This window comes from Saccostrea cucullata, unplaced genomic scaffold (assembly GCF_032062105.1).
Source record: "Saccostrea cucullata isolate Sc308-1 unplaced genomic scaffold, CSIRO_AGI_Scuc_v1 ctg573, whole genome shotgun sequence".
Classification (NCBI taxonomy): Eukaryota; Metazoa; Mollusca; class Bivalvia; order Ostreida; family Ostreidae; genus Saccostrea; species Saccostrea cuccullata.
In genome coordinates, this window is record NW_026921228.1 from 10458 (window position 1) to 37831 (window position 27374).

The 27374-nt window shown below is 33.6% G+C and overlaps 3 protein-coding genes and 1 non-coding gene across 6 annotated transcripts; 2 read left to right on the top strand and 2 right to left on the bottom strand.

The window, feature by feature from the left end:
* Positions 1-1435: 1435 nt before the first annotated feature.
* Positions 1436-7329, bottom strand: LOC134259511 (dolichyl-phosphate beta-glucosyltransferase-like). The gene is made up of 9 exons (XM_062742095.1): positions 7200-7329; positions 4360-4531; positions 4180-4226; positions 3879-3947; positions 3688-3780; positions 3105-3278; positions 2644-2795; positions 2383-2468; positions 1436-1679 (listed from the first exon to the last, which is right to left on the bottom strand). Exons 1-9 carry the CDS (start codon positions 7257-7259, stop codon positions 1564-1566), a joined length of 969 nt encoding a protein of 322 aa, XP_062598079.1. The 5' UTR covers positions 7260-7329; the 3' UTR covers positions 1436-1563.
* Positions 7330-7548: 219 nt separating this feature from the next.
* LOC134259512 (PGAP2-interacting protein-like) lies at positions 7549-14624 on the top strand. The gene is made up of 15 exons (XM_062742096.1): positions 7549-7721; positions 7945-8257; positions 9115-9269; positions 9892-10072; positions 10225-10364; positions 10521-10757; positions 11040-11117; positions 11296-11375; positions 11722-11830; positions 11938-12073; positions 12264-12328; positions 12432-12573; positions 12887-13036; positions 13312-13467; positions 13645-14624. Exons 1-15 carry the CDS (start codon positions 7664-7666, stop codon positions 13724-13726), a joined length of 2082 nt encoding a protein of 693 aa, XP_062598080.1. The 5' UTR covers positions 7549-7663; the 3' UTR covers positions 13727-14624.
* A 1201-nt stretch (positions 14625-15825) lies between these two features.
* On the top strand, positions 15826-27162 carry LOC134259518 (testis-expressed protein 26-like). Of its 3 annotated transcripts, none has more exons than XM_062742105.1 (9): positions 15826-16059; positions 17434-17602; positions 17733-17765; positions 19977-20070; positions 22334-22496; positions 23660-23810; positions 24347-24523; positions 24772-24933; positions 26181-27162. In XM_062742105.1, the coding sequence occupies exons 1-9, from the start codon at positions 16006-16008 to the stop codon at positions 26639-26641; spliced, it is 1464 nt and encodes a 487-aa protein (XP_062598089.1). In that variant the 5' UTR covers positions 15826-16005; the 3' UTR covers positions 26642-27162. The 3 variants fall into 3 exon arrangements, with proteins under 3 accessions (XP_062598089.1, XP_062598088.1, XP_062598090.1); XM_062742104.1 differs by lacking the exon at positions 15826-16059 and adding an exon at positions 17180-17345; XM_062742106.1 differs by lacking the exons at positions 15826-16059; positions 17733-17765 and adding an exon at positions 17185-17345.
* Positions 22622-22703, bottom strand: Trnas-uga (transfer RNA serine (anticodon UGA)). Its single transcript has one exon. It is a non-coding gene; the product is annotated as a tRNA-Ser (tRNA).
* Positions 27163-27374: the final 212 nt, after the last annotated feature.

Sequence of the window (27374 nt, forward strand, 5' to 3'; positions counted from 1 at the left end):
CCGGGGGGCTAGGGGGCTCAGCATAATATAGGCATTGAACACTGAGGCATAGATTTTTAAAAGTGGGGGCCCCCACTTTAAAGAGGCACGTTGAAGTTTAGGTCCAAAAAGGGTACTTAACTATAGATCTTGTTTATTAACTATAGATCCAAAAAGGCTTGATCGCGAAAATTAAACGTCGCGAACTAGTTTATCCCTAATAAATCGCGAAATAAAGTCGTCGCGAATAAAAGTTGGTTTACAGTAATTGGTAATGGTTTTGAAAAATTTTGGTATTGAAAATGATAGATTCTAACCCCCCCCCCCCTGAACATAGGTTTTTCGTGTTTGGACAATGATAGTTGGGTTTTTTTTGCTTGTCAAGTTTTTTCAGAAGTTGGAATATATTTTCACCTAGCCACCACCACCCCCCCCCCCACTTTAAATTTGCTTCTGACCAAAAAAAAAAAAAAAATAATTGCCATGTCAAAAAGTGGGAGGGGAGGTCAAACTTCTTTCAATACTAATTTTGGTTTTCCAACATAATGCATAACCCTTATTGAACTATATACTGTACTTCTAAAGAAAGTGTGTGTGGAGGGGGGACTTATAGAGACAAATGGGTTACATTAGCGATACCAAGTAGTGCCTGTGGTTATATTCGCTATACTAAAGTATATGTGGGTGTATGCCTCCAAACTAAGCATTCAATTTTCAAAACAAGGCAGACTAATAGCAAATTAGTTGACATTGCAGGGATTTTTAAAAAATGTCAGTTGGTCAATTCTATGGTGTTAATAATGACCTTAATAGCAAATGCATGTTTAACCTCTAATTGGTCACATTTTGGCAGATTCTTTCTTACCAATAGTTACATTTAGGCTTTTGTTTTCTTCCTGTATTTGACTACAAAATGTTCTATCTTCTTGATCAATACATAGGACTCATGGAGAGTTTGACCTGTCAACAGGGGATATTTACTATCTTAGGTACCTGATCCCACCTGTGGATATTCCAAGGCTCCCTGTCTATGTTTTGTTCATATAAACATATTGTTTCTGTTTTTTATAAGATCAATCACTTTTATCTTCACCCTTTTTCATGATCTTGTGGCTGAGGTCTCCTACTATTACTAGTAAGAGCCTCAATATAGGTTCCTCCACAACTTGATTACCTCGGCATTAAGTTAGGAGTAACTTGTTGTGAACCTCTAGCATGTGGGTTTCAGGCCTCATAGCCCAAACCTTTACAATTTTTCTACCAAATGAGCCACATCTGGCTTTCTGGCAAATATAATTATAAAACTGCCTCACAATGTTCATTTAGTACAGTAATCATATTTCAAAACTTTAAAGATTTATATGTACATAGAGCAAGCAGATCTTATGAGTGGCTGACACTAATTAAAGAAATCTGAACACAAATACTTTATGCCTTATATATTCTTTCTAAACAGTAAAAATACTACTTGTATAATTATTACAATCATATGATAGAAATACAATCACTCAGCAATAATGAAAATGATTTAGATGAAAGCCCCTTTCACACAACAACAATTTTTCAACCATCACTGTCAAAATTTCATTCCACTTTGGATTTTTCCTTGATTTTCCATGCCCCTAGTAAATATCGCAGTCGTATTAAAATAATATCCTTTCCCATTTGTATCCAGGAAAAGACAGGCACCATTTTTGAACCTGAAAGACAAAAAATAAATAAATTATATCAATATACCATGCAGTCACATCAGTTTATCTAAATAATATGAAGAGTTTTCAATTTTAGAATAATTCTACCAATGGAATGGCCCTCTAGTTGTTGTTGTCAAACACTGAGATGATGCAAGCTGGACCCAATGATCATAAGAAAAAATTATGGTGGAAATTTACTGGATTGTTCTTGCTAATGTTTGTTCTGATGTGAAATGTACAACTCTGAAGATCCTTTTGACACATCAATATGACAAAAATACATCAACTGCCTGCTGAAAGCCCTTTGAAGCTTTTAACAAATTTGTAATATTTGTTCTGAAAGATCTAGCTTGAAACAAGAGGCACATGGTAATTTATGTCCTAGAATTACTTTTCAGATAAGTTGTACAACCCTGTGATTTCCACTGAAGCCAATTCAATATCCTAAATTTGAAATTCCAAAATTAGATCACTATACTCTAATTTTTCATTAACACAGTCTAAGAAGCCAACATGTATCAACTGATAAAATTTAATGATTCTAGGTCTACTATAATCTTTTGAAAATACTAAGATATAAGAGATAAGATATGAGACCCTGCTTTTAAAAAGTTTATGCACACCCCACAGATGTCCATAGAGTTAGATCTTTGAGCCTCTAGCTTAGAAGAGAAATAACAGAGGAATAAAACTTTTTTCAGCTTGATACCTTCAATCTCAGTCCAGGTAATGGCCACCTCTCCTACTGGAATGTTAAAGTACTGAGCTAGGAACAGCATGTCTACATCAAATGCCCTACAAAACATGGAATCTCATTCATCATTTGTTTGCCATGCATACTGTCTTTTTCTGACAATTATTCTAGTGAATGTATGGGTGAGAAATGAATGACCAGAAATGTTATGTACAAAGTAAATAGTTTTTTTTAAACTTCTATTTGATTTGTCTTTTTCTTATAAAAACAAACTACCATCTCTCTACATGTAGATTAGAGAAGAGGAGAATTGCTGCCTCTCTTGTAAGAAGTTTGAATCCACATTGTGTGTCCTTGACTCCCCGTACACAAAGAAACCAGACAACAAAATGGAATCCTTTCATCAAGATTGTCCTAAATAAAGATCTCTGGAAATGAAGAACAATCTCATTAGCAAGTTTCATTTCTTAATTTATTCTCATATGTATGGTATCTAAGAGAGATAACTCAGGTCTTGATTTATGCATAGATGCTTTTGGATACTCTGTGATTTAACAAATTGGATAGAGCATTCAACAGAAATGAACCTCTAATACGGTCTACCATTTACTTTTAAATAAAAAAATATCTGTTAACTGACACTTTTTATAGTCCTTTAGTGAATGCCATTGATTCTTATATCTTACTGACACAGATTCTTTGTTACTGACACAGATTCTTTGTGACTGAATGTCTACCTGTGCTATAGATTCCTCCTCCAAATGTGCACGAGACCCACACACCACTGCCCTGTTGCTACTGTCCTTTTTTAAATTTTTCATTTCGTTCTCCAGTTTTGTAAAGTCACTAAATTTACTTGCTCCATCTGCATCAGCAAACAGCAGGAATCGTCCTCTGGCAGAAAACATACCCTACCAAAAAATAACAAATTTATATAATGCATTATTTACATGTATATAATGCATGTAATATGTAACACTACACTGCATAAGGTATAAGAAGGTTAATCCTTAAGATATATGTTACAAAATACACCATGAATTCAAATAAAAGCAAAAGGAGACAAATCTTCTGAGGTTCAAAAATGCAAACCAATTCTCACATACCTCAGACCCTAAAATTTCACCATTGCAAACAGAATATGGTATTATGAGGCACAAGATCAGAAATTTGACACTTTTTGTATTTTATAGTGTCTGCTATACAACATTAATTCTGTTCTTGAGAACTACATTCAAACAAGTGAAACAACAATTACATACTATCAGAATTAAATAAAATTTTTGGAGACAAAATTATTCAGTTAATCGGCATACTTACTAGTCTGATGGCTCCACCCTTTCCCCGATTCTTTGCTAGTGTTAATACTCGTACTTTCTTAGATCCAAATTTACTGCAATACTTTTGTGCTGTCTGGTGGTAAAAAAGTAAAATACCAGAGGAATAAAATTTTCATATAACATTTCAGAAAACAATGCTTAGTAGTAAAAGTACACAGTAAACTTATTTACTTGTGTAGTTTTGTCTTTGCTGCCATCATCAACAACAATCACTTCATAGCTGAATGATGAGGATTTCTTCTACAAGAAAATACTTAATTAAATGAAAGGTTACATTGTCTCTAAAAAAAAGAGTCTACATTAATTGTTTATCAGAAGTCTGTCAAAAGATATCATGAAAATATTTTTTTTTAATTCACTTAGATATTAAAAAGATTATATTTCCACATTTTTTCTACTTGTATCCTTTAAAATGATCTGCATATATAATAATAATTGTGTACAAATATTTCCTTTTTACAATAAAACCAACCTTTCTTTCCTCTAAATAGCCTAAAGCTTCATCCATCATCACTGGTACTACAAAGGAAAATGCAGCTATATAATCAATTCATTAATTAATTTCATCCTATCAAAAAATAGATACATAATGCAATAAAAATAAATATACAAGTGAAACCCAGATTATATTCAATTTTTCCTGTTTACATACACCTTTCTTCTTCATTGTATGCTGGTACAATCACTGAGAGCTCCAGGGTAGCTGGATCATTGATTGATGGAAACAGACATTTCTCCTGCTTTTCATTCATGAAATATTTTTCAGACTCGTATCTTCCTAAATCTGGATATGGCTTTGTAGACATGGCAACAATAATCAACACCTGTGAAAAGAAAAACACCAATATTCCAATAAATGTACTGTATATGATTTACAAAAATTATTTTCATCAGTAAAGTAATCTTTGCATGATACTCCCAATATTTACCCTGCCTTTTTTCTCATTGAGCATTTATCTTTGATATTGAATGCACTGTGGCAACGCACTTTGAAAAAATTACGCACTTTGAAAAATTTTTTCAAAGTGCATTAAAATTGGGACAAAATCAACGCACTTTGAAAAAATTTTTCAAAGTGCATTAAATTTTGGACATACTCAACGCACTTTGGAAAATTTTTTCAAAGTGCGTTAAGAGTTTACATCAATATATTTTACCATGGATACGCTTAACGCACTTTGAAAAAAAATGTGTAAACACAAAAATTCTGGATATAGATTTTAGTAATGGAACGATTCTATTTCAGTGTTATTTATCTGGCAAAAGACTTATGAATTGTTTTACTCCCGTCAAGAAGAGAAGAAGCCGGGTAGAAGATCTCTCAGCCTAATTCTTTCTCTTTCAATACACAGGTGTCGGTAACAACTCAACCTACCCAAAAATGGATATGTATTTACATTACCAGTATGAGGTTGAAAACTATCAATAATTGTATTAACTTAAAGCAGATGAAAACTAGAAATGTTTAAGCACAGTAAAACGTTTGAGAAAGAATTTTCAAAGTCTTGAAAAATCAGATTACCCCTTTTTCTGAAGATAAATGGCTATGCTTTAAGTCATTCACTTTTAGCCCCCCCCCCCCAACACACACTTCCTACATCTACTTATTACAGATTAGAACTTTTTCTTTTAAAAAGAAACTAAATAATGATATTAAAGAATCATCTCTATTTTTTCTAAAAGACCCATTTCCCATTTATGATAACGGTATTTATCAAAAAGTAAAATATTTAAAACATCAATATCTCAGGTCCTGAAGTGATCTTATCACCAAATAGTTATCCAACCAGGGTCAATTATTTATCAATCCGATTATTTGTAAGAATATTGATCAAGCTTTACATTTTTTTATTCAAAGTGCGTTAATATGGTCGATAACGCACTTTGAAAAGAAATTTTATTTTTTCAAAGTGCGTAAGCTTGGTCCCAAATTTAACACTTTGAAAATTTTTTTCAAAGTGCGTAATTTTTCAAAGTGCGTTGTAACAATGCACCAATATTTAACAATAAACATAAAGGACAAATAAAATAATTGAAGCAAGAAGTTCATGGGTCCTGATGCCATATTCATGGTCTGCTGACATTCACCCGAGTCTCACATGCAGCATTCCACGGTAATGCAGTTCCACAAGAACATAAACTCTTGGTTCATGGGAAATGAAATTTACTGTTTGTTGAGTACTCTTTGTCCCTCATCTTAATCATGAATTTTATCTCCTTATTTCAAAGCAGGTGACATCATTTTACTATGCCATAAATGCAGAGTACAAAATTCAATGAAAATTCTTGTGCAAAATGAAATGACAGGTGCATAAAATATAAAGGTAACGGGATGTTCCGCACCTATGCATGGTTCGCTCTGCGATGTTTCGCACCGTTTCCGTTTCGCACTGAGATGGTTCGCCCCACATTTTTGTACAAATATGTGCTAGCCTACTGAAGTTCGTTTAACAAAATTTTAGATTTTAAACATGCAATATGATGTCCATTTTGATATTTTTTTAAATTTTTAAATTTTTTTTTTAATTCAAGAAGATTATATTTGTAGCGGAGAAATAATTATTTATATCTGTGTTAATTTGTAGTATACATAGCATAATTATGAATTAATTTAACACCATGCTAATTATAATACCACCATCTAATTAAGTAATTATTGTTAGCTTTGGCTACCAACACGTCAATTAATAAATTCTCACCTTCTGATCTCCAACTAATTACAATTAAATCCTTGAACACGATCCGTAATCTTTGGCAGTGCATATTATTAACTCATGCATTTGAACACACAACATCTATATATGTAAATCTTATAATTGATAAATAATTTTTTTAAATGGATAAAAATGTCATGGAATATTTAAAATAAATTGTGAGATGTTTCGCACCTAAGTCGTCGCGAATCATCTTGGCGCGAACCATCTCAGTGTGACACAAAATCGGCGCGAAACATCCCGGATTCAATATAAATATGTATGGTATTCAATATTATGCTAAATAGGCTAACTGTAATCCAAGACTCCTCTGGAACCACACCTTTACATAGTGACATGCAGCCCCCCTCCATGTAACAATAATTTTAGGCAGATGTATGGGGCCCCGGGTAGTCACATGCATCTTGTAATATGCTCGTGCTAACGGTTTCTGATTCTGATTTTGTGAACCAAAGCCTAATTTCAATGTACCAAAATTATCTTCTCTTGGTCCTTCACCTGCATCCCTCATTTACCAAATGCTTCATCAAGCATGGTTACCCAAATCTCTGTGTCGGGTTTGGTTAAAAAAAAGTAATGCAATAGCTGAATATGTTAATGACTTTACAGACAAACTTCAATAAGAGTCTCTAGCTGGTAAGTGAAACGACTAGATGATTGACAGGATATCTGTCAATATGCTGTAGATAACATCAACTATGATGCATTAAAATAATGCAACTGAACGTATGACCAATAGTCTTTAAACTGTAAATAGGCCTCAAACACTTGTACTTACAATGAAAGCTGTAATAACTGCAATGCCCAAGAAGGACAGCAGCACTGAAAAAAGATCCATAGTGTTAGCTGCCACATTTCATCATGCTGTCGATGTGGAGAAGCTTGTCAAGTGTACCCGGAAGTCGTTGGATGGATCCGAGTTAGCCAAATGTTTGCGACTGAATTTCGATAACATCTCATGTTGAATCCTCGTGTTTACACCCTAAAATTATAAAATTCATCATCGATCATTTTCTAGCAAATTATAAAATACGTATTTCTATGATTTTAAAACCATTTTGGCGTAGTTGTCTAAGGTATAGGAGCAATTTAATGTTTACAGATATTATACCGGGAAAATTGGTTCTGACCGTGTATTCAAAGCGTTTAAGTGCACGGGTTGTTTACATTTCTACTTTTGTGGGTTCCAATAGATTAAACATGTTAAACGCTTAGTCTTCAAGTGCCACGACGAGCAAAAACATGGAGGACCAACTTGAGCTTTTATCTTTTCGATCAATTGCTCGAGAAACAATAAATGGTAGGTGTCAGTAGATGTTGAAATATAAAAATTAAATTCTACACGTGACGCTTCCTTTTTTCGAGGAAATGCGGGAGATGCCGGTAGATGATTCACATTTCCTTGTTTGATGAAATAAATGCAACCTAATTTATTCATAATGACACTCATGATCTTATTTATTTTATGATTTTGTTGTTTGCTCTATCAATGAATCATGACAGTTCTTTTTTCCCTACTGTAGGTTATGTATTTTGGTCCTTGTTTCAAGGTCTAGGACCTATGATATGGTTCTATCCTTTAAATGAACTCGACATATCCGGATATGAGGCATTTGCTGCCACCTGGTTCAGCCCTATCCTCCTTGGTATACCAGGCATGCTGTCACTGGTTCAGAATCGATGGGTCTTGGGTTTGCTTCGGCTTCTAATGGTTGGATCACTAGCTTCATTTCAGGCACCAACAACTCTGACCAGACTCATGATTCTTGCAGGGGGAGCTGGAGTTCAAATGCTTGTTTTAGCAGCCACATTATGGAGTCCAGATGTCAAAATCAGGTAGGGTGCTTGGCTGGGGGTAGGGGGGGGGGGGGGGCACAGCCAAACCATTTCCAGTTGGGGGCACAGGGCACTAATAGCTGCAGAACTGTAGCTCTCCGAAAAAAATATATTGATAGACTGGAGAGCTACAGTGCCACCCGTTGAAAAAAATGTATATTTATTGCGCACAAAAAGGTGCGCTGCTTTTCAATTTATTTCTCTATGTTTTTAAAACTGTCATTTCAAAATATTACTAACCGTGTGTTCCTAACATATTATTTAACTGTTTCCAAAATAAAACATTCCTTATAATTTTTTATTAACCCTAATGGTCCGTAAATTGAGATCATCGAAAATTTCACCTATTTATACTGCCATTTTGGTTTGCAAGATAATTCAGTCCAACGCGCTTCGTACAGATGTCTAAACTACGAAAGTAATTGATAGAGGAGTAAGGACTTTATTGAAATTTAGCTTTTTTGCAGTTGAGGTAAGAATTTGGAAGAATTAATCCAGAAACAGTGCACTTTTTTGTGCGCAATAAATATACAGTTTTTCAGTGGGTGGCACTGTAGCTCTCCGGTCTATCAATATATTTTTTTCGGAGAGCTACAGTTCTGCAGCTAAGGGCACTATCAACTACCAAAAATTCCTTCAATCCTTGACAAGCAAAAATATGTTTTTATTGAGGGGTACAAGCATATAGTAGCTTTATTTACTACAGTATTCAGCATTCTATTGGGGGGGGGGGGGGCAGACAAAACACTTGGAAAATTTAAAAGTGTAATATTGTAATTGAATTATATTGTATTGTAATATATGAGGAACTGTTCTCTCTAAGCTACATCATGACAATACAATGGTCTTTATTCCAGGTCCTCCACATTCTGGGGTCTATTTCTGGGGCTACTGTCCTTGATCACTAGCAGGATATTTTTTGCCTCTTTTATTCCCACATGGTGGAGCAACACTACAAACTCAGCAATCATTGCCATAGCAGTCATTTCCACCATAGATCAAATAATTTCAGGTATAAATTCCAAAACCACAATATTTAATTAAAGTAACTGGAGCTTTCTCCTTAAAAAAAGTATGTGAGAAAAGTGATATTGGTAAGACTTTTTAATACTGTAAATCACTTTTTATTCGCGAGAACTTTATTTTCACGTAATTACGCGAGACAATGTGTTCGCAAACATTTAATTCTCGCGTATAATAGCATTCCTTAAGATTATATAGAGCAATAACCACAATTCGTGAAAATTTTGTCTCGCTAATCAAGAGTCAAAGACAATCTCGCGAAAATAAGGTGTCGCGAAAATATAGTGATCTACAGTATTCCGGTATGTTACTTGTATAAACAAAACAATGACACATTGTTTTCTTTAAAAAATAAGACTTAGAGGTACTTTAGAAGTGATGGTCAGTTAGGTTGATCAGCCAGTGGCCAGATAGTTCAGTAGCTAAAACATATGCCTAGTGTTTAGGGGATCTTGGTTCTAATTTTGTTCTACTGATCCATCACATTTTTTCCCTTCTTGTTACAATATAGAGATTTAGACATATTCAATCACAAGAAATATGATGTGTACTAGAAATTTTTACTAATCAATTTAACTCTCAACATTATCCCTTTATCCTAATTCATGCAGGAGCAGACATTGTAAACAACAAAGAAAAAGAGAGGCCTGAGCAGCCGTATTGGTTGCCTACAGCCTTTGGATTTGGAAGTCTTATCTATCTGACACACTGGTGTTTCGGGGAGGTGTCCTTGATTACTAGATGGGTAGTGACTGGCTATCCAGACCATGGGCCAATGCCTTATCCTTGGGGGTAATTTATTGTAATAATTTAAATACTAATACATGATGCTAAACATAAGTTGTTTTCCTATAGTGTTTCATACAATTTGAGTACACGGGTACAAAAATATATATTACTTTGGATTATTCTGCATTATAGTTTGTAAATATTTTTATTTCCAGAATTGGTGTGTTTTTATGTCTTGTATTTGGATTTTACATGTCAGCATGTCGTCACGTAGCACAAAGTAAAATCTGGTGGCTGATAGGAGCTTTATCTTTAGCTGGACTGTATTACTTACCAACCTACCAGGGTTACACAGGTCAGCTAAAATAAGATACAATTAAAAAATTAGAACAGTTTTAAAAAAATTTTTGCATCCACATTGTTTCCAGTATTACTGAGTGCATGAATCACACAAGAATTTATTGTAAAATGCTTTGTAATAAATACATGTATCTGTGATCTCTTTCCACAGCTGGCCTAGTCCTAGGTGTGTATACCATGTCCATTTGGCCAGAAATGGCAGACAGAGTCAGTAGATGTCCCCCAGGGAGGTCACTTGTGGTTGCCGTGGTTACCTATCTTGTGGAGATTTTCTTTTTTGTGTGGACTGTGGCATATAACTTTGTGCCTGGTGGTGTCTACACAAGGGAACACACAGACTATCTTATAGCAACAGTGATGTTAGGAATATTTATAGGATTATTTATTGGTGATCCTCTTATTTCATAATTTTTGTACAGGATTCAAATTGCTTACATGAATTTACATACTACTGGTAATATGTTTCAAAAACGTATTCTGTGTTTTAAAGAGTTTTGTTTAATTGTCACGTGCATTTTGTGTATGCTAATTTATTACATGGAAGCCATAGTAAAAAAGTATTTTTTTAAAAAAAACCTTCATGCATATTTTTAGTTTAAAGGAAAATATAATTAAAAAATAATATGAGAAGAAATTTTCAAATGAAATTTACAGCACTTCATATTTCCAGGTAAATCTTTTGACCAGACCTTTACCGCTTTACCTGTAGTTGAAAAGAAGAAGATTTCACTTTCAAAAGTCAACATTAGTAAGTTTATTGCTTTTTGTGTATATTTAATAATTTTCTTAAAAACTGAAAACTTGCAACATATATTACAGATTATAAAAGCATACAACATTTAATTTAAGGGTAATTTTGTGCAAATAGTATTTGATGAATTAAAATGTTTTTAACAAAGAATTTGAATTATTCTTAATTTTGACAGTTTTGGGACTGATTTTATGTTGTGGCTTGACTGGATTTGCCACAAGATACAGTCAACAAAAGATTTCTCACCCTGCTAAGGTATTAGATTTAGCTTGCCATATTATACATTTAAAGCAATTGAATGTGATGAATTGTAATTTCCCCTCTGAAATGGTGAAAACACAATCCTTATTCCATACTCCTAAGTACCGATACCTTCAACTTGTTTCAACGGATCACATAGGTGATTACTATAGAAAGACTAGAATATTTTTCCTGATGATTTCATTTGTGAGGAACAACTCAGTGTTTTCTACTGAAAAATTTCCTGGTTAACTGACTGATGAGATATCTTAAAAATATTTTTTTTTCACATTGATTATTTTATTCAAAATAAATTTTGATGTAGATCACTGACATCTCCGGTGTAATTTTTCTATGAAAGGTAGGACCTGAACCTGAATTTTCTGCCATGATTTGGACCTACCACTTTGGCTATGACAATAAAGGCTGGCCAAGTCTAGAACGCTCAGCCAAACTTATCAACGAAACAGGTCAGAAGAATGATTTAGAAGTCAATAATGATCTTCAGTTTCTACACTTTTGGCAGAGGTGACAGAAAATGTTCAGATTTTAATATTGATGATTTTTTTCCTCCCAGGAGCTGATTTTGTGACCCTCCTGGAGAGTGATGCTTCCAAACCATTCCTGGGGAACAATGACCTTGGAATGTGGCTGGGAGAGAAGCTGGGAATGTACGTAGACTTTGGACCAGCAACCAAAACACACACATGGGGGTAGGTGATGAAAAACAGGTCTCATCAGTAAGCAATTTCAGAGTTTGTTAACTGAGAATTTGCATTTAAAAGCAACTTTTGACACCAAAGTTAACATAACTGTTTTCAGAGGCAAAGTATAAGCTAGAATTGTTGCATAGAAATATTTACTGAATGTAAAATGCATAATGATTATGTATTCTTCTTGTAGGAACCTGATATTATCCAAGTATCCAATTGTAAAGTCTACTCATCATCTCCTTCCCTCACCACATGGTAAGTCAAAAATCCAACACTCAACTTTTCTGAAAGCTTGAAAAGACACCATGTAATTATAAATGCAGTCCTTCAACTCTCTGTAAATTTGTCTATTTTACAGGAGAGCTGGCTCCAGCTATCTCAGCAACAGTGGACTATGGTGGGAGACATGTGGACTATGTGGTCACTCACATGGGGAATGACAGGGATGTACTGGACCGAGAACTGCAGGCCAAATTCCTGGCCAGGGAACTCAGGGAGAGGTAAATCTAGTTCAATGCTCAAAGCTACAGTGTCTGAGGTGCAAAAATAAATTTGAGATCATTGAAAATTGTAAGGGTTTTTTGTCCAGAAAACTTAAAAATGAAAATGACTAATTTAACCTGTATAATCTAAGTTCCGTGCAGTCTGAATTTTTTTATAGCCTTTGCTTTCAATATGGTATCAGACTCTTAATACTGTTTATTTAATAGATGATGTATGGATAATGATGCCCAAACCAAATGTGCTATGTCTTTTTAAAAAAGATTTTTGTATTAAGATGACTTTGACTTTTTCTCTCTACATACATTGTAGCAAGAATCCAGTAGTTTTCCTGGGTTATGTGACCTCTGCCCCTGGAAGTCGTGACTACCGTGAACTATTGACCAGTGGAAATGTCAAGGACATCGATGAAACTGACAAAGGCAGATGGTGTGAATATATCATGTACAGAGGGCTGAGAAAGTAAGTAAAGGTCTCAAGGATAAAGAATATGAAAATTTGAGAAATATATTTTGTGTAACAGAATACTATGGTATTTATGCATAAAAGTTGGGGATGTCTTTGTCTTTTTGATAATAAAGTCAAATAATCAATGGTTTTGGTTGAGCAGTAGTCAATTACTCATTAGAAGATTTTTTTCATCTTTCAGGTCTTTTTTAGCAGATTTAATTTTAATGTTCACTTTGCCTCATGTTATGTTCAAGTAGTGTATGACTCTTCTCTTTCTCTTTATACAGACTGGGATATGCTCGTATAACACACGGGGGATTGAGTGATACTGAGGTACAAATGGCCAAATTCCAGATCCCAAAGAATCCCGACAAATACCAAGATTACACAAGACTGACCACAGACCCCTCCCAAGTGGACCCTAGTATACATTTTAATAAAAGGTGAATGTTGTTGTCATTTCTTTTAGTTGAATAGGATTTTAAAATAATAATTTTGAAAAAAGATGGGGAGGGGACAAACATTTAGCTGGGATTTTTGGTATTTACAGGTAATTTGAATTTTATTATTTTGTAGATTTTCTTTTTAAACAAGAAATTTATTAATTTTTTTTTTGTCAGATTCGGATCCTTTCATCGTGGCCATGGTTATTTTTCTGACCATCAATTCCACATGAGCACTCCAAAATACTTCCTGCCGTAGATTTAATCAAATCTTGCCATTCCTGACTTCCAGTATTTCCAATAGATTACAAACTGTATGCTTGCGTATCTATGAAAGACTGAATGATTCCTATAATTCTTTGATGATATACCTGAAGCACCCATATTCAAATCCCAATGACCTGCAGTAGTGTACTAGTATGCTTGTCCAATAATACTCAAGAATCTATCATGTGAATGGTATGCTATTGCTTGTGTACAAGTGGTGAAATTGTGTGAAAGGGTGAAGATGTGATTTAGCTTAGAGTAACCATACTCTAGTCCAGACCTACATTGTATGACTTTTATCTAGTATTTTGCATGGGAGAAAATGGTTTGAAGCACAGTTGTACTTATTTTTTTTAGGAGAGAAAATATCACACCTAGAGCTTATTATTTTTATATCATATCAATCCAGACAGATTATAATTATTATAACATATCTCAAAGCAGACGTAGCTTGTGTCCTTATCATTCAGAGAATGCTTTTTCTTTCATGTTTTTTTTTGTCATTGCTCTGGCTACTCTGACAGTTATATATTTACTCTGTGCACTTGAAGTATAAATCTCTAATTACATGGTGGATGGGTGGGAGTGTTTTTGCTTGCTTGTTTGTTTGTTTTTTTTGTTTGTTTCTTGTTGTATTATTTATGTTACAGACAGAATGTGACCTCACGTCATGTCCTGATTTATTTCATGTGACAAGTTGTCCAAATCACAAATACAAATGCTAAACATGCTTAAAATACTTTTTGAACCTGATTTTTGTTATTTCATGTATTTTACTTGTTCATAATACCAGTTCTTAATGGACTAGATCTTTTTTTTATATGAAATCTACTTTTTTTTAATGAATATTATCTATGTTTCATATTGTTTATTAAAGAAATTTCTCTGTATTGTAGTTCTTTGTGACTAGTTGATTTCACTAATCCTTTTGATTTTTCATTCCAGTATGCTTTGTTCATGTGTTACAATTTCTAATTTTTAAGGAAAGACAGATTTACACTAAACTGATAGATAAATGCGTATATTGCAATGAATGTACATGGGTAAATAGATACATGTACTACAAGGGAGAAAATAGAAAATACAGTATCAAATATCATTTAATGTTAAGGGGAGTAATTCTGACCCATTCTTTTGGGTTCATGGTGTTTTTGTCACCCTAAGTTATGTCACTATTTTAATGGGACCATTATAGTTGAAGTACGTTAGGGACAGATCAAGGAGTTCCATTTTTTTTTAATTAGGTGGGGGATCACAAATGACAACAGAATCTTCCAAAAGTTAAATACTGTCTTATGGTTGTTGTTTTTTTAAATTTAGCAAGGGGTGCCTTCTTAAATGGTAAAATCCCCCATTTAAATGTTCCTATTTTGTATTATTTCTGGCAACTTAAAAGGTGAAATAACAAACATTAAATAGTCATATAAATTCAGAAAACAAAACGACTCACAAAGCAAAACCACGTAACTCCAGAAACACCAAGATGGGATCAGGTCCCAAGGAGAATTAAGTATGCCTTGTCGATCGGACACGCCGACATGAGCCTTATAGATTGATCAGGTAGACGCTATACTTCGTTGTCAAATTTATTAAACTAATTACACCATCACGATGACCAGATTTTTTTTTAAATTCTGACTGCTAAAAACATAAGTATTGCTACAGCCAGACTGACGGTCATTCTTTTAAAAAGTGTGATAAATTTATTGAGTGCATATGTCAAGCTTTCCGAATAGTACAATTCTTTTTTTTTTTTCGACGCAAACTTTTAAATGGACTACTTTTTATGTTGGGTATGCTTTAACATTGTTCCTCAGACTTTTTGCACTTTTTGCTTGAAAAAGAAGATATCCTGGTGGCTGCGAATAAAGCTTTTGCTTTCAGTCGGCTAATAAAATGACATTCTAGAACACCCGTGGACAAAAAATGGACAAAATAATTCAGTCTTTTATGGCAGATACTCTACTGTACTTGCATGTGTGGTGTCAATCCTGAAAAAGGCGACAGTCATTTTAAATTATTATAAACTTTCACGCCTGTATCACATAAACGTACTCAAACCCACATTGGGAGATTCCTTTCGCGTGGTTAGAAACTAAATAATTCAAAACATCACTAGAAACAGTTGAAAAAGCTTGAGTGTGATGTTGTAAAATTTCCGCTGCAACCATTAGGAGTTAACTTGCGTGACCTCAGATACAACGTTTTCGAATGTAATTGATTATTTTATACCTTATTAACGATAAATGCTTGGAAACGAATTAATAAATAATGGTTGTGTTGTTACCTTCCCAACAACATTATTTGAATGAAGGCTGCCGTGCGGTGAGTACGTATCTTAACTTTTATCTGACATTTTCTAAGGAACTACCATGTTTCAATCAAATCCAATTACTTCGGCCCTTAAACCAATTTAAGGAGGGGGTCCTATATTCTCCTTTTAATCAAGGGTTAGTAGTGTAACTTTATTTTGTATGTGAACATACGTTACTTATATTTTATTGTCATTTGTGTATTAATCAGTGTAACCTTTTAATGAAAATATGCAGTTTTAAGCTGAACTGTACAGTGTTAGATGTTTTTCTTCTTTTTTTTTTTTTTTGGAAAATAAGATTATTTATTCATAATTTCTTATTCGTTAATTATTCAACAAGACTGACCTTGAATCTACTCCTACAAGTAAGACCCTTGGATAACGTTCCTACTGTCGCCCAGTCAAAAATTTCTCTCTGTGAACCTGCAGCATGCTGGTGAAACCATATTATGAATCCTGCCTGTTTTTTAAAATGTTATTTTGTGTCATACTATAAAATATATGAAATTTTCCTGCCAGGTAACACATTTGCATATATACATGCTTTCTTTTTTTTTTCTTAATCTTTTTTTGTGGCGAGCATTAATACAATATGTCTTGATTTTTTTGGAGGAGAGGGGGGGGGGGGGTATTTATATTTCAATGTTTTCACGGGTAAGTCAAATATTAATCTATAATTAAATTACCTGTATCTGATGATCAATCAGTAATACCAATGAAGTGAACTAGTGGTATCTATATAATTTATAAGTACACGTACTTCAGACTGATAAATTCTCTATTTACTCTAATCTTGAATTTATGGACATTATTTGTTTTCCCGCGAAATAATGGTTATGAACATCTATGTAGGGTTCATGCAAAATCGATATACAAATATCACTTAAGTATAGATATTTATTGATTTTCTCGTGCTAATCATCTTTTCAAATGCGACAAAACACTCTTTTATATCCCCAATAAAAGACGTATTGTGGTATTTGACAGACAAAACTTTTAAAAAATGAAATTTTGATAGGCGCTTATCGTCCAAAATAAAACAAGATTCCAAAAGCACTTTAAGAACAGTCAAGAAATCAGCCAACATTAAATGGAAGTTCATTGAGACATACGGCACTGGTAATGTTTAAATCGACTTGCTTGACAACGGGACTCGGGGCTTTAACGACAGCAAATCATATGGTTCAGTTGTACAATTCCTGTTTACAATGTAAAAATGGCGACCCTAGCATACTATCGGAAACCTGTGAATGCCATCCCTATGCCCAGGGTGGAATATGCTAACACCGAGACACGGGTAAGTTCCTCCCGACCCCACCCAGAGACAGTGCCCCCGGGGTTAGGTCAGGTCGCTGTTAATTGGCGTTTATTCCATTTATACATAGGTTGGAGACGAGTTGGTGGTCCCGGGGCTTCAGAAAGATCTACAAGCATTCTATGATAAAGCGGAGACTGAAGCAGACCGCTCTAAAGCTTTAGAACTCCTAGCGTCATTTCATCTGGGAGGGAGCGAACCTCCACCCCCGCGCCCCGCCACTGCCTTACCGGCATATGGTAAGATTGATACGTCATAATGATAAGTGAATCGGGATTTTTTCTACTTTTAGGAAGTACATGTGTAAAATAATATTCTTTTATGTTCTTTTTTTTATTTGTCACTCCTATGTAGAAGTATATGTTTCAGAATCCGATGATGATGATAAAATCGAAACTGAAGGTAACTTGTACAGTCATTTAGGGTATTCCGAATCACCCCGCATTTCGCGATACTCGGTAATTTACCTTATCGCTGTATCTTATACGAGACATGCAGACGTGTGACAACTAAATAGTCATTAACAACATGGTTCATGCTTAATACATACAATAAATAAAGAGGTAAACTTAATGCGTTAATTAAAAAAATAATTAATTCATTCGTTAACTTGCTTTCCTTCTCGAAGAAAATTTCCGTGTATAAACGTTGCAGAATATTTCTCATCGATGTCGTGGCGTTGGTGGTGTTTGAAACCTGGCATATTAGGTATTGATAGAACGGCAATTTTATGAGCTTTTATGAGCATTAATAATTTTTTATTACATCTCAAAAATTTGTATGTTACAACCGCATTTGTAGCCCCCTATAATTTGGTGTATTTCGAATCACGTATGTACATAACCGCAACTGAATAAATTGCAGGCTGCATATACTTGTTATATGCCCGATATTTCGAAAACATCGTTTTCTGTACATGCAAGGGACCTATGAAAATTATGAAATGGGAAAGCTGTGAAGAGTAAATGAGTAGCTTGACCAGTGGTTATCCTTTTGTCATAATTTTTTAAATATGGACTTGCACGCATGTACATGTACACATACATATATGTGCACATATGCAGTGATTTATGTCATATTTAATAATTGTGATACATATATCTAAACAGGAGCTAGTTTTTATTCCTTTTCATACATTTTTTATCACCATTATCATTATACATGTATGATTTTTTTTTTCGTAGCCGATTCTTAGAATTATGATATTTTCAATGTTAATTGTTATGCAGCGAAAAAAATATCCCAGGTGCAAAAAAGTGACATAATTATATTTACAGGACAACAATTTACAGTCATGTAATTTCTGAAACCCCTATTTTCTTGGTAATAATTGCTTTTCTGCATGATCCGCCTCTGAAAAGATGTTTTTAGTGCGAATAAAGAGGGGGGTGCTGAAAACTTTCAAATAAACAAGGACAATCAAGAAAATTTTAATTCTTTTTATTCTTGGAGCTTTTTATAAACAATACTAACTAGTTCATCAATTATGATGATGTTATCTGACCGTTTTCAACCCATTTACCTGGTGATTCGAAATACCCGGAAGTGATTCGCAATACACTAAAAAGGTGATCCAAATATAACCCCCGTCAAGGTTGCTGTATTGAAGATAGACTCGTTCTGTAAAGTAGATCTGATTTTTCACTAAATTGGCTTTCCTTTGATACCAAACAACCATGTGAAAAGTTTTTAATAAAAACATCTGCAGTCAAAATGTAAACGGTGATTCGGAATACCCTAAATGACTGTATTAAAGTTCTGTTTAATCATGCCTTGTCCATTAGATTTATGACTCAGTGTGCATTGCATGAAAACAACTTTAACAAATGTAATTTAGATATTAATCTGACGTTTTTAAAAAGTATGGATTAAAGAGTGAGCTTGGGGCATGGTGCATGAATTATACTGCATTGTTTTTGTGTAGAGTGAGAAAAATTAACCATAGATGAAATAGGGATCTGGAGAGTTTTTATACGGGATTGAAAAAGATCGGATAGAGAATACAATGTTCATACACCTACACCCGACAAGTGATATTTTTTTGTGTAAAAAATGTAAGGACAGATTCCTTTTCTGAACCTTTATATGAACAAAATTAGTTCTGCTGTGACTAACATGCTTGTTTTTTTAATGATGTACAATGTACTAGTATTTGCCGTTCTACAAGTTTACCCAGCTTTTACCGCTCATCAAAAAATCGAGAGAATTTCTTACATTTTCATCTCGAAGAATTAATTCAATTCCTTTATTCTACAACCCAATAAATTTACAACCCACTCATAAACCAAACTGTTTGTAAACAAATGTTTACAGCCTTCCCCCAGCTGATTGTAAAATTTTGCAAAGTTAATGATTTCGTTTAAAAACAGCAAGCATAAAAGTATCATTTCTACATACCTTTTTTTAAAAAAAAAGATTAAAACCATTTTCTATTTAATATAAATAAGAAAGTTATAAGCAGAATTACATTTTGGTCTAATTCGTAAATTCTTTGGTAAAAGGGGCCCAGCTGGTGACGTTTGTGATTGTGACGTAAGAGAATTGCCTATTGTGACGTCACAATAGCAGTCTGTTATCACGTCATTAGGTAATGGAGGTTTTTTTTTATTTTAGGTAGGAAAGAAAACTACTACACGATGAATCCATATCAAACCACCTATGGCAGGGACTACCCAGTCAAGGAACCAAAAGACACCATAGCAATCAGGTATTTCTTGCAATATATATCCATACAGCATATATAAAAAACTTAACGATTCCAAAAAATCAGACATAAATGAAGGCATATCTGAAAGAGAATCCACACTTTTGAGATGGTTAAAAATTATTATAATGAAACCCCCTTCTTTATCCTCGGAAGAGTTTCCAATTTGTATTTGACTATAAATAGAAGCGCAAAAATGATCTGATCTTCAAATGACTTGTCCACAAAACAATTTTTCTAATGCAGATTGTGCACATCTTCCCCTAACTGATATGGAGTTGTTAATTTAGGGTGCATCAGTGGTAGAACCCCTTAACCCCCCCCCCCCCCCTCCAAAACTTCACTAAACTATCATGTTAGATGTCCATATCAGATCGCTCAAAAGTCACCCAGAGCCCAGACATAAATATCTGGTCCATCACACTTCCGGTTGAAACATATTTACGGTACAACCTTGCACGGTTTGTGGTGCGTATTGAATGCCATGGACACACATAGAAGACATTTGTTCATTTTCAAAATCTAGTCGCAGCACTTTTTTATGAGGAGAAATAGAAATATTTAATTTCTCTACCATATTAACTCTCCTACCACACGTTTTTATTGTAACTAAATTATGAACAGGATGTCACATTTTTTTCTGGGTTTTTAATGTTTGCAAATTTATAAAGTACACAAATTGAAGGAAACATAGATATTAATTCCTTCTTAAAGTTTAAGCACGATTTTTGGTGCTTTTCTTCATTTAATATTGCAAGCATTAATTCATTATACACAAGTAATGAAATATTATGCTGCATGGTTCGTTAGAACTTTTGTCTATCCAGTGTATTTCTCGATCTTCATTTGTAATCGTATACTATCCATTGAACTTATTTATTTATTTTTTTTTTTTTTTTGCATTCCTATTCCTAATATAAATGTCAACACAGGTCTAAATGAACAAGTCTTTTTAAATGTTTATCTGTATAGGAATTATCAATCTAATATACTTTGTTTTCTCTATACATTGATACATGTGTATTTTAAATTGACCACAGAGATAATGGTGTTTGTTATCCAGATGGCTTTCTAATTTGTTACATTTTTAATGTATTTTATCAAAATGATTTCATGCTACAATTGAAACCATTACCCTCTAATTTTTGCTTACTCTCTAAATTTAAATTATTTTTGCGACCCTTGTACGTATTGAATGCTTATAAAAACTTCATATCAGTACAAATAATTCTCATTGAAAAGGATTTTTTCAAATGTGAACATACACATGTACATGAATTTACTTCAAATGATATACATACATAAACTGTATATTTTTGTAAATTATAAAAATTTCGTTTCCTGTTTTAATATTTCGTTTCGAGTTTTAATACACATATCTATTTACATGTACTTAATTTATTTGGAAAAATGTTAGCTGAACATCAGATAACTTTAGACCATTTATAGTGCATTATTAAAAAAAACTTTTGTACTTTTTAATAGTAACTATAATTATGTGTTTCTTTGCTTACTGAAAAAAGAACGAAAGATGTAGTCCTAGTAAACTAGAAAATTAACCTTAAACATGTATACTTCGTGGGCCAGTCTGAAGATAAAGTTTTCTGTTTAAAATTTTATTCAACAGCTAATACACATGCACATCAAAATTTGTGTTAGTGTGTCATAAAAAAGGTGTTGTATGTTAATACATGCATATGTTGTAATTTGCGAATGAACTGCATATTATTTGTGACCTAAATTTTGGAGGATAGTTATGAATGTTAATTCCAAATATTTGAATAATGATTGAAAAATTGTTCAGGTACGTTCAACAATAACCTTGTTTAAAACCTTTGGTGTGAAATGAATGTCCATTGTAAACCTTTCAAAGGGTCAGTAAATAGAATATCGAATTGAGTGTTTATCAAGCAATTACTCAAAACCTGAAGCTTCTCGTATAACCTACAAACCATAAGAATTATCCCCACTTACATGTTAGATTACTCCACCTAACCAAGTTATAGTCCCCTAATGATACCTATGCGAAGTTTTGAGAGAAAGAGAGAGAGAGACTACATGTAAAAGATACAAGCTATTGTTAAAATCTGTCAAAAATGCTCTAAGATAAGGAATCCCTGTACTATTTAACCTCATATATTTTAAAAGATTTTTTTATTTTAATTGAATTTTGAAAACAAATTAAAGGGATTGATTTTTTTAAATTTGCAATTCGGATGTAAACTTCCATGAAATATAAATATTGCAATCATTTTCCTTTTTGCAGACCCCAGAGTTCACAAGGTTTTACAGCTTCACATCCCCTTGAAGGTCCAATTGGTGAAACACACTACACTGAAGAATTTCATGAGAAGCCCAACAGACCCGCCACACCTATTAGGAGTGGAACAGCATCAGGTGCTAGAAGAAATAAACCACATCCTTTGGAAGTAAGTCGACTAAATCTCATGTATAATTTGAATAAAAATCGTATTAAATGAAAAAAAAAGCCTTCCATTGGTTTACGGATTGTGTAAAATCAAAATTCATGAAAAATAATTTAAAAAACGTTTAACGCTGCGAGCAGGGTTCGAACCTGCGCGGGGAGACCCCATTGGATTTCAAGTCCAACGCCTTAACCACTCGGCCATCACAGCTGTTAATGTGAACATTTAAACTTCCGACAGTAGTGTAAGCAGGAATTTAAATCCATATTAAAGGTAATCCTATTTACCTGAGAAAAAATTAATAAATGCAAATAATGTAAAATAAATGTATACAACATTTATATAATGTTTTAGGCTAAGATTTACTAAAAATGTAAATGCTCATAAATTTATATACACTGTTTATAAGATTAATATTTTATAACATCATAAATAAATATTAATTAAAAAATTATGTACACACAGGAGGGAGGGAGGGAAATTATTTTATTTTTTTAAATTCTAAATTTTAAATTTTTGATAAAAGATACAACAACCCCTGGACACTATATTTCTAATTTTGAATTTAAATTTAAAAAAACTTCAGTCAATAACATTTTAGGGGGCATATTTAAATTTTAATTTATTTACCTGAATACAAAAATAACAACCCCTGGTTTTCTAATTTTGAATTTAAATATTAACTTCAGACATTTTAGATATTTAAGAATTTATTTACCTGAATTAAATTCGTTCGTTGATCTTATTTAAGAATTTGGGGAAGAAATTGTATATAATATTTTTTTTACAAAGAAAAACAATAATTTTTTACTTCTGAAATAACACATTTTTAAAAGGTATATAAAATTACAAACTGTACCATGTCTCTGCTAGTATCAATAAATAGTAATAGAGATTAAAGAAATCGTAATGCCTATTTTTAAATATCGATTAATAATTAAAGGGACATGCTGGGGAAAGATTAAATCTAAAATTCGGCACCTCTTCCTAGATTCAAGACCCTCCGCGGTGTAGGAAGAGAAAATGAAAACCAAACATCTCAAATAAATTGATTTTCTTTTTTCACTGAGCAACGAATCATTGGTTTGAAGTAGAGTTTATTGGTTTTTATACCATAATCCAGAGAGATAAGAGCCTCTTAAGGAAACAATGGATTTCTTTTTCAGTCTTTTCTAGTCTGGCGGTTTCCGTCCAATGCTAAGGGTGAGCAGCAATCTAGTCCCTGGTCCGAGGAGTTGACGGACGAGATGATAGGTCAGGTCCATAAACGACTGTGTCAGTCCACCTACCAGAACGACTACCTAGGGATACCGCAAGGTAGGTCATCCGATTATTACATATTTGTACCATTTCTTCATTTTGTCTTGTGGAAATAAATTGTATGAAGTAGTGTTGGATTCTCTAAATTTGGTCGCAAACAGCGGCCAAAATGTACATACTCTCCTATTCTGGAGAGGAGCTATGTGCGGACTCCGAACCGTGGCTTGAGACGATCAGTGCTGATGTATTTGCATTTACATATGTATAAATCTCATCTTAATATTGATGAGGAAAATTAATGCAAAGACAACGAGGGGATAATAGTTTTTTATTCAACGTTAAAAGACCCCTTTCCCTTCACACTTCACCAAAAATGTCAAGAAAAAACAACATTATTTTGTTAATTTGACTTCCAATGATTACCTGTTAGACGATTTTTTTTACAAAAATGTTTCAGTACATTAATTATATATTTTTCATTTTATTATATTTTTGTACTTTAAAAAAACTATAACAAACGTAGAAAGAGATTTGCTTTATTATCAGATTTAGGAGTAAGAGTTATCTTTCTTTTATCTGTTTCATTTCCCTAGGCTTTCAAGTGAAGCGGGCTTACACGCTGCCCCCGGACTGGAAGGCTAACGTTCCCTACACCCTGGACACCGTGGCCAGGTACTCGTACCAGAAACCCAACCAACAGGAGGAACTACAGGTCCCCATCAACAGATACGGGAGTAATAGGAAAAAGCCAGTAGCCGCTACAGGCACAAGTAAGGCCTTTTAATATTTGTATTGTAAAGTCTAATAATAGTTTTTGAATTATAACCTTGGTTGCCATGGAAACGGGATTCAAACTTTCTTATTTTCATAAATCTTTGAAAAAACATATCTATGTATTTTAATTGCCTTGAATATAACTAATTTATATAATTACTTATTAATCATTAAATTGTTTCAAATTGTGTAGTTTTCAAGAAAAAAAATTGTCCAATTCTAATTTCATTTTTTTAACATCTAGTACCTACCGCTTCAACACGATTTTACCATATCAAAGGAAGAACAACATATGATCGTCATTTTAACGACAACGCCGAAAATGTCGTCTCACAGATCAAGGAAGTGGGTCAAAAACTGGAACACGAAGCACTGCAGAAATATATGGAAAAAGCTGAAAGTCAAGGTCGGTATCTTAGCAACGCTACTGTGTGGTGATGTGGTATTGCCAGCAATTTTAAAACTGTTTGCACCTTGCAATATGCAAGAATTAAACAATTTTTCTGCCAAATTTCTGAAACATTGAAAACTTACGGCAAAAATACTTATTTTGTTTCAATATCTGTCAGCTTCCTATATACAGTTAAGAAAATTAAGATAGATTGTTGGTCAGTCGTAATTGACATGACTTTTTGTGCAAGCCAATTGAAATGCCACCATTTCTTCTTTGTCAATGTACCTTTGAAACTTGTGGTATCACAAAATCAGTTTCAAGTTATGAATTAAAACATATAATGGTGATATTTCTGGAGATAATTGATGATGTATTTTCTACCAAAAAAATGAAATGGGAGGAAGGGAAATTGCGCTATTGGAACACCGATTTTTGTAGATTACTTGGTAGTAAAGATAGACTATGATACGCTGATTTTCCCCCTATATTTTGTCGTTTGGATTTCAAGGCTGAAAATTACATTAAATTTTCGTGATAAATTTCTTTTAGCACTGCAATTCAGCATTTTTGCACGTTTTCTGCATGATGCAAAGATTTGAAGCACTTCTAGTGCACCATACATTTTGTAGCAGTTACTGAACACACTTTTATAAGCATGGTAATGTTTAGCATCATTCGTCAAAAATCTTCATAAATAAATACAAACACCTTTAAATAAATATATTAGTTGCTGTGATCCAAAAGACGTCATTCATTTAAAGAGGTGTGATTCATTATCATAAAAAAATCGCACGTAAATTTAGTGTAGTTTGAATTTTTAACCTATCTACACTCGATCTATTTAGCGCGTGTCAATGACCTAAATTGAAATACTTCCAGTAGTATATATAGAAATGTATATTAAAGAATTAGTTTATTATAATATTCAGTCAATAATCGAGGTTTAAATTGACTATTGATTGGCATCTGTTTACTTACTATGTAAAATCATAAATTTTCTCTGCAAGGGCGTAGAAAGTAATTAAAAAATGATAAATTGTTTTTCCGCTTTCATAATATTTTTCCTCTCTGCGTATGTCCTTGGTAACTGAAAATTATGAATTGTATTCACATGTTATCTAACTGTTCCGCGTCATATCAGCAATATTTTCAATGATTTAGAAACTATAGAAATGTAAAATTGATTGTGTTGCTAGAATTTGCTAACCTCTTTAGTTGTTTGATTTTTGTCTATTTTGCTTTCGATCATTTTATTTCAGAAAAGGACACAATAAACCGACTTCTGAACGCGTACCAGAAGGGTGACGGGATCACCCCTCGTCCCCCTTCACGCATGAACATGCGCTCAGAAGTCCCACCCGTTAGCACACCTTCCTCATTTGCTAGTAAAAACCTTCCTCGCACTCCAAGTTCTGTGCGGTCGGACACAAAACCTCCCACCCATCCACTGTACAAACAGCCGAAACACATACCAGTAAACAAACCACGTGGAAAGTACCCGGATCTAAGGCATCCAGCACGATCTCCGTCAGCCACAGCAGCAACGCCTGTGACGTCATTCAAGTACACCAAACGAGAGTCTACCTCCTCCACGGGAATAAAGACGCCGCCCCAAATCACAGACTTTGATATTGATGTTGCTTTACACACGCTTCAGAACCCGGATACACCAAAATCATTGCCTCTCAACTGTTATTCCCCTGGATACAATCTCTCTTAAAAAGCACCTTGCACAAAAAACTCTCTTCATTTAATAGAACACTCTTATTTGAATACTCCTTAGGGGCAATACACAAATTCATTCAATTTCATTTTATTCAAGATTGTTTTTTGTTGGTTTGTATAGAGCTATGAAATTTGTAGTTGAAGCTTGCATATTTTTTTATTTAAAGAATTGGTGCCAATTTTTACATCTGTGATATATATTATACAACATGTACAAATATGAAGGAGATATATTTATTGTGAATAAATAACGTTTTAATTTTCAATGACATTTCATCTTTAAAAATGTTCTTTCAAAAGTATCCTACGTCTGAACTTATTCGAATTACTCTTGATATTCAAATGCTTTTATGAGACACTATGTTTTTGCAGAACATATCAAGAACATCAATTCTGAATTTCCCGCTCATCTGCAGAGGTCCCGAACATCTTTTCCACGACTTACCCATAGGAATAAGTCCGCTCACCTTAAACGGGTGACCACATGGTCTGGACCAGACCACATATCTGCTTAGTTATTCCGAATTAGCTCTGCCTTCTCTGTTTTCGTTGCTTTGTTATTGAGAGGGAAAATGTCATTTTGATTATTGTCATTTTTACGAGAATCATTAGTGTAATTTTCAAGAATTTTGGGATAATTTAAGGGTCCATATTCAGCAATCTAATGTTGCATTTAGGAAACTAGTCTGCATTTAGTTACAAAGTTGACAGTTTATATAGATATATCT

Excerpts from the sequence above, each read along its gene's own strand:
- LOC134259512 (XM_062742096.1), top strand. The coding sequence starts at position 7,664 with ATGGAGGACCAACTTGAGCTTTTATCTTTTCGATCAATTGCTCGAGAA. Across the intron at positions 12,329-12,431 it reads TCTCCTTCCCTCACCACATG|GAGAGCTGGCTCCAGCTATC; the intron begins GTAAGTCAAAAA and ends TCTATTTTACAG. Across the intron at positions 13,468-13,644 it reads AGTATACATTTTAATAAAAG|ATTCGGATCCTTTCATCGTG; the intron begins GTGAATGTTGTT and ends TTTTTTTGTCAG.
- LOC134259518 (XM_062742104.1), top strand. The coding sequence starts at position 17,265 with ATGGCGACCCTAGCATACTATCGGAAACCTGTGAATGCCATCCCTATG. Across the intron at positions 17,603-17,732 it reads CACTGCCTTACCGGCATATG|AATCCGATGATGATGATAAA; the intron begins GTAAGATTGATA and ends TATATGTTTCAG. Across the intron at positions 24,934-26,180 it reads GGAAAAAGCTGAAAGTCAAG|AAAAGGACACAATAAACCGA; the intron begins GTCGGTATCTTA and ends ATTTTATTTCAG.
- LOC134259511 (XM_062742095.1), bottom strand. The coding sequence starts at position 7,259 with ATGGATCTTTTTTCAGTGCTGCTGTCCTTCTTGGGCATTGCAGTTATT. Across the intron at positions 3,948-4,179 it reads GCTATTTAGAGGAAAGAAAG|AAGAAATCCTCATCATTCAG; the intron begins GTTGGTTTTATT and ends ATTTTCTTGTAG. Across the intron at positions 2,469-2,643 it reads AATCTACATGTAGAGAGATG|GGCATTTGATGTAGACATGC; the intron begins GTAGTTTGTTTT and ends CATGTTTTGTAG.